The sequence below is a fragment of the Leptonychotes weddellii genome, chromosome 16 (assembly GCF_054177405.1).
Source record: "Leptonychotes weddellii isolate Sample4059 chromosome 16, ASM5417740v2, whole genome shotgun sequence".
NCBI lineage: Eukaryota > Metazoa > Chordata > Mammalia > Carnivora > Phocidae > Leptonychotes > Leptonychotes weddellii.
In genome coordinates this window covers 24775615-24782697 of record NC_138384.1, presented here as the reverse complement: position 1 = coordinate 24782697, position 7083 = coordinate 24775615, and the positions used below count along the sequence as shown (strand labels likewise).

Here is a 7083-nt window from a genome sequence, read left to right as displayed (position 1 = left end):
AAATAAATAAAAAGCTGTTTCCAGCTGAGTCCTTGCCTCATGCTCCTACCTATACTCCAGTCACATCCTTTTAAGTCTAACCTCCAAATTTTAAAGACCACCTGACTGTTTTGGGGGAACCAACAACACCTATGGTATTACTTGGTTCAGACATTGCTGTCTTGGTAGTCTGGAGGGAGATCATGTCTGTTGCCTCTCTTCTCTCTTCCCATCCCCCTCCTGCCCTTCCTTTTCTTGTCTCTCCTCTCTATACAGATTAGATTAGATTATTATATGTATGTGTAAAGACTTTCCATCTCCACCAGTCTCCTTTTCTTCAGTTTTCCTCCATGAGCAAATATTTAGAACTTGCTGCAAATCTGTCCCAATAATGGAAGTAACTTCTCTTGCTTCTGATTCCATTGAATTACACATTTTATTTATCTCTATTCCTGAGTGGGTACTCAGTATATGCACATTTAATTATAAATAACCAAATGTTGAGTGGAGAGTGCATACTAGTCTCTATTCCTTGTGTCCATTTGTGCCCCTATGGGCCCTATCTCCAGGTCTTGGCGTGATTTTTTGCTTTCTGTTACCAACCCCACCCTGTCCATTTTCTTCTTCCAGATCCTCCTTTCTAAACCTAACCAGATTTACTCGTTAATGAAGACCAGGTTCTGTCATTAGGTTTTTTGTTCATGAACATACTGTATGGGATGAGAATGGCCATCCATGAATTCCATCCAAAGCACAAGCTTTGTCCATCTTTGTTCTCCCAGTACCGCCATGATGGGGGCACAAGGTGCTTAGTCAGTATTTTTGGACAAAGATAATTGGTGCATCCTTCGTAACTTTGTAGCAGACATGTCCTACAACAAACTGATCATTGTGAAAATGTAACCTTTTGATACATATTTGCCTCTCCCCAAACAGAGTTGCTTACATAGCAGAAAATCTTTGTAACTGCTTCTGTGATTTCTGTAAATTCTCAAGAGTCCCTCCAAATGGGAAATCTATGCAGTTTGGTGATTGCATTCAAGTGAAACACTCTACCTTTTATTCTTCTAGATATCGAGTGGGTGCTATCACATTCATATCATAACTTCTTAAGCAACAAACATCTGTAATTAGATAGTCTATTTGAAACATATTAACTTTGCGCATACATTTAAATTTAAAACGGAGACAGTTCGGTTTTTTTTGAATCCACAAAAGGAGCGCTTGAAACAACTGCACACATTCTTCTAATGTATTTCTGTATGGGCAGAACCACACATATGGTTTAAAAAAAAATCAGTGGTAACTCCTGTTTACATGGGTATGGTTTAGCAATCAACTTTATAATATAATAATAAAAAGGAATTCTTAATTGTCAGTTTTCTTATGCAAAGGTACCTCTTTGTGTTGGAAACCTATAAAAATAACCAAAGATGATTTGCCCTTGTAATCCTAATGCTTACAAAACAAACTAAGAAAGTTTTGAGTAATTAAGTGACCAAGAACTTTGGATTCATTTTTCCTTTCTTCTGTTTTAGAACTGCCACCGGATGATCCTGATTCCCTGTAATTGATAATGTTGGAGATCAGTTCTGCAACATTCTGCCACATTCAGTTGTTAAAAACAAATAGAATGCAAGTTCCTCGACTCCAGATTATGAAAACAGTACTTGGAAAACTGAAAACTATCTAAATGATTGTCTTTGGTTGGGCCGTGTTCTTAGTAAGCAGAAGCCTTGGCCAGGGTCTGCTGTTGACTCTTGAGGAGCACATAGCCCACTTCCTGGGGACTAGAGGTGCCACAGCTACCATGGGTAATTCCTGTATCTGCCGAGATGACAGCGGAGCGGAAGACAGTGTTGACAACCAGCAGCAACAGGCCGAGAACAGTGCAGTACCCACTGCTGACACGAGGAACCAACCCCGGGATCCTGTTCGGCCACCAAGGAGGGGCCGAGGACCCCATGAGCCAAGGAGAAAGAAACAAAATGTAGACGGGCTAGTGCTGGACACACTAGCAGTCATACGGACTCTTGTAGATAAGTAAGTATCTGACTCCCTAGTCACCCCCTATGTGATGAAAAATGTTCTAGAGGAACCATAACTATAGTGTCCTTCACTTCGTTAGAATATATTCAAGCCATGAGCTTATAAGGCAAGGGAGAATATTTTATTTCTCCTCCGATGGCAGAGTAAATTATAAGGTTTGATGTTTTTACTTGCTACATCTACTCCTATCTGGAAATGTCTAAACATTTCGATAGCAGAAAACACTAATTAAAGCTACAATCTTTATTAGGGCATGTAGTAAACATGGAGTGAGTTTGTGTTGCAAGCTGCAATAGGAAATAGTTTCACGAGGACCAACTCTTATCTTGCTTGCCTATCTACGCCACTGACCAGAGATTCAAGATGAGTTATTTTTCCAAGAGCATGGCTGCATGCACTTTCTGTTGGCAACGGAAGGACCTGGGTCAAGGAGAGTATTCATCCTCCTCCCTTTTTGTATCCCTTATTTGGCCATCTCCGATCCATTTGGGAAGCTTGTAAATTGAAATGGCAGGGCTCCCCTGTACCTTTTTTGTTTCTCCCCCGCTTTGTCTAACTCTAAGTGTGAAATCCCAGATTGAATAACAGTGAAATGGGAGAACATGGTTCAAGTTGAAAAAAAATTTTTTTTTTTTTAAAGATTTTTTATTTATTTATTTGAGAGAGAGAGAATGAGAGACAGAGAGCACGAGAGGGAAGAGGGCAGAGGGAGAAGCAGACCCCCTGCTGAGCAGGGAGCCCGATGTGGGACTCGATCCTGGGACTCCAGGATCATGACCTGAGCCGAAGGCAGTCGCTTAACCAACTGAGCCACCCAGGCGCCCTTGAAAAAATATTTTAACCATGCAGTTCAGTAGTTAGGAGTAAAAGTTTTAGAACCATGATGGACCAAGTTTCAGATTTTGGCCCAGCTCCTTAACTAGATACATGACACTGGGTGAGTTACTTCCCTAAGCCTCAGATTCCTCATCTATAAGAGGGGAATAATACCTTTCTTACAGGGATTATCATGAGATAATATATATAAAGCATCTAGCATAGGGCCTTGCACATTCTAGTTGTTCAACAGATGATTGTGGGTTTTTTTTTTAAGTTATATGTGGATTCTTTTTGCTTCAGCCTCTGCTAGTAAATTTAAGTATCTTAACTATTTGATCATCACATTTATAAAAATCCAGTTTTGTTTAATTCCTCAAAATTATAGCATTAAGCAAGATATACCTGTGCATATTATTCTGACGTGACTTTTTTCCCCCTCATAGAAATAAATTTATTCTGGGGCGCCTGGGTGGCTCAGATGGTTAAGCGTCTGCCTTCGGCTTAGGTCATGATCCCAGGGTCCTGGGATCAAGCCCCGCATCGGGCTCCCTGCTCCGCAGGAAGCCTGCTTCTCCCTCCTCCACTCCCCCTGCTTGTGTTCCCTCTCTCGCTGTGTCTCTCTCTGTCATATAAAAAAAAAAGAAAAAAAGAAATAAATTTATTCTGCATATTTTTCTGTGCCATAAAACATGCTGGGGAAAGGTGGCTCTTAGAAATATTCTCCATAACCAGTTCAGAAAGGCCTTCCTAAGTTTATTAAACCAGGCTTTGAAGTAGTTCTGGTATCTGAACTAATTTAATGTTCATATTTTTGTAGAAAATATTTATTGAATATAAATCTATGCCATTTTCATCCCTCAAACCCAGGCAAGGGGCTAGAAGCTGTTATTTAAAGTTTCTTCATGGTGACATTTAAAACATACTATAAAATTATAATGAGAAGTTGCCCTTCCTAAATAAGGAAGTAAACCACAAGCAGTGTTTTTAAGCCCATTGGAAAAACAGGTACAGAATAGGCTTTGCCATATTTTTTAAAAAGAGTGATTAAGAGTGTTTGGGAGCAAGGTAGGAGCTTTATCTCCAAGCTTTTAGAAAATATTACAAATTAGAGGCGCCTGGGTGGCTCAGTTGGTTGGGCGGCTGCCTTCGGCTCAGATCATGATCCTGGAGTCCCGGGATCGAGTCCCGCGTCGGGCTCCCTGCTCGGCAGGGAGTCTGCTTCTCTCTCTGACCCTCCCCCCTCTCATGCTCTCTATCTCATTCTCTCTCTCAAATAAATAAATAAAATCTTTAAAAAAAAAAAAAGAAAGAAAGAAAATATTACAAATTATAAATGAACTTGTTGATGAAGTGTATAATTCACTTACATGAAGCGAGCAGCATACATTTGAGTAATAGGGTCACTTTTATCTTAAACCTGCTTACACCGAATTATAGCTATAACTCTTCTGAGAATGGACAAACAGGGCAGATGGAGAGCAAATGTGACGGGACCTGTCAGTAAATCTAATGGCAAAACAGGATTCAGACAGTTAACAAACCTAGTCACTGTAGCTTGTTTTTCAGAAGCTACTGAAGGAGAAGAATTTCATAACCTATAAAGTTGATAAGGCTGTTAAAACTAACCATGAATGATAGGACAGATGGACTTAGTACAAGTTTACGTGAAAGGGTGTTTGCAGATGTCACAGTTAGAGAGCGATCGGCCGTGATTGTTGTCCTCTTTCTGCTTATTACTTAGGAAAGGGTAACATTGCTCTGAGAGGAGAGCCGTTTCTATTTTTTTTTTTTTTAAGATTTTATTTATTTATTTGACAGAGAGAGACACAGCGAGAGAGGGAACACAAGCAGAGGGAGGGGGAGAGGGAGAAGCAGGCTTCCCGCTGAGCAGGGAGCCCACTGTGGGCTCGATCCCAGGACCTTGGGACCATGACCTGAGCTGAAGGCAGACGCTTAACAATTGAGTCACCCAGGTGCCCCAGGAGAGCAGTTTCTAAAGCTAGAGTGAGAGAGTTGCTATAGGAAACACACTTTAGGGGCGCCTGGGTGGCTCAGTCGTTGGGCGTCTGCTTTCGGCTCAGGTCATGATCCCAGGGTCCTGGGATCGAGCCCACATCGGGCTCCCTGCTCAGCAGGGAGCCTGCTTCTCCCTCTCCCATTCCCCCTGCTTGTGTTCCCTCTCTCGCTGTGTCTCTGTCAAATAAACAAAATCTTTAAAAAAAAAAAAAAAAGGAAACACATTTTAATATACTTCTTTTAAAATCATTTGGAAGTTCTGTTATTTGCCCTTTTTTGGTAGAGACTTTATCCTCAGATTGTCAATGGTATTAATGTTATTCTCATATGGTTTGGAACTATAATTTACAGAGTCCTGATGGAAGTTTTTTCTTCACTCTGTGTATTCTCTTGTCTCCCTCTCTGTCACACTGTCTTTCTGCCTCTCTCTCTTCCTGTCACTTTCATTGTCATCCCCATCCACCTTCAGGCTATGACTGAACCTAAAATTGGTGGTTCCGAGTTCCCATATCATTGTGAGAAGCCCAAGTCCTGCTGCATGGCTTTCTTTGCCTTTTCTGTCACTGGAGACTTGCAGCTTGATACCAATTGTAGTTCAGATGATCATTCATAACTTATTCAACTTCTTGAATTGAGCAGGGAACCCTGTCCAAGCTGCACAGGTGGGGTTTTGGTCCCCATTACCTACCACACAGGCTTGTGGCTCCTGGTCACCTCTGTCTAGTTCCAGACAGTGAGCCCCAGTGTCCTACGGCTTTAGCTCCTGCCTTCCACCAGGAATTTCTGCTCCACTTCTGTTCCACAAAGAAGTTTATCTTGTTTTTTGAATGTAAGGATGTGGGTGTCCTTTAAGTGAATCTGTGTAGAATTGAGGTCCTCATAGTCCTTATTGGTCACTGACTTTGCCATATTTTTATTATTTTTCCCTAACCCCATTGTCCCCTTTGCCACCCACTATCCAAGTATCAGTGGGTAACCATTCTTGTGATGTTCTTCCAATCTGCCTGCCGTATATATATTTATGTCTCTATAGGAAGTTTATGTTAGTGTTTTGTGTATGATTTTAAAAACTTATATAAGTGGGGCGCCTGGGTGACTCAGTTGGTTAAGCGTCTGCCTTTGACTCAGGTAATGATCCCAGGGTCCTGGGATCGAGTCCCCCATCATGCTCCCCGCTCAGCGGAGAGCCTGCTTCTCCCTCTCCCACTCCCCTTGCTTGTGCTCTCTCTCTCTCTCTGTCAAATAAATAAATTGTAAAAAAATTTACATAAGTGATACAGTTGTATAAATCCTGTTTTTAACTTCTCTCAACATTATGTTTGAGACCTATGTTACTGTATGTAAAGCTGCAACTGCTTCTGACTCCTGCAGAGTATATCTTTGTATGCCTGAAAGTACTATATTTTGTTATCCTGTAATCTGGTGATGGTCACTTAGATTAATTCCAAATTTTTGTTCCTACAAATGGTACTGCAGCAAATAACTTCATATGCATCTGTTACCTGTGTAATAGTTTTTTTTTTAAGATTTTATTTATTTATTTGATAGAGACACAGCGAGAGAGGGAACACAAGCAGGGGGAGTGGGAGAGGGAGAAGCAGGCTTCCCGCCGAGCAGGGAGGGAGCCCGATGCGGGGCTCGATCCCAGGACCCTGGGATCATGACCGGAGCCGAAGGCAGACGCTTAACAACTGAGCCACCCAGGCGCCCCTACCTGTGTAATAGTTTATCTAGCATTGTTGGGCACATTTAATTTCATTATTGCTAGATTGCTCTCCAGAAATATTTGTAATCAGTCAGTTATATCATTTAAGACAAATCTTTTAAATGAGAATTTTCCCTTGTTATGGAAAGGTACAGGATATGTCAAATAAATAATACTTAATAAGTACCTGAAATGAACTTAATAATTCCCATATCACAAGATTCTTCTGAGGATTAAATGATTGAAGACAATAGTTTTTGCAGTTTTCTTCATAGTAAAAGAGAGAGCCACAATATGTAAGTAAATGTGAATATGTTCCCTAAGCAATTAGATTTACCATTATTTGATGAAGAGTATTTCATTCATTATTGAAGTTCCCCTAAAGCTTCTTCTTAAGATTCCTGGGATTACAGATTGAAAACCCACTGAATTAAGGTATATAAATATAATGCCATTTTAGAGCATTGTCTAGAATTTTTTTTAAAGACTTAATTATGGGATGTCTAGGTGGCTGT

General features: G+C 40.8%; 1 protein-coding gene across 6 annotated transcripts in view; it reads left to right on the top strand.

Annotated features, from left to right (window-relative positions):
• The window catches only part of RSPRY1 (ring finger and SPRY domain containing 1), a 43158-nt gene that overhangs the window by 11590 nt on the left and 24485 nt on the right, over positions 1 to 7083 (top strand). For all 6 annotated transcript variants that reach the window (XM_081806540.1, XM_081806541.1, XM_081806543.1 and 3 more), the window contains one exon: positions 1518 to 2022. In XM_081806540.1, coding sequence (XP_081662666.1) covers positions 1673 to 2022 — 350 coding nt within the window. In that variant the 5' untranslated portion in view covers positions 1518 to 1672. The remainder of the gene's footprint in view (positions 1 to 1517; positions 2023 to 7083) is intronic.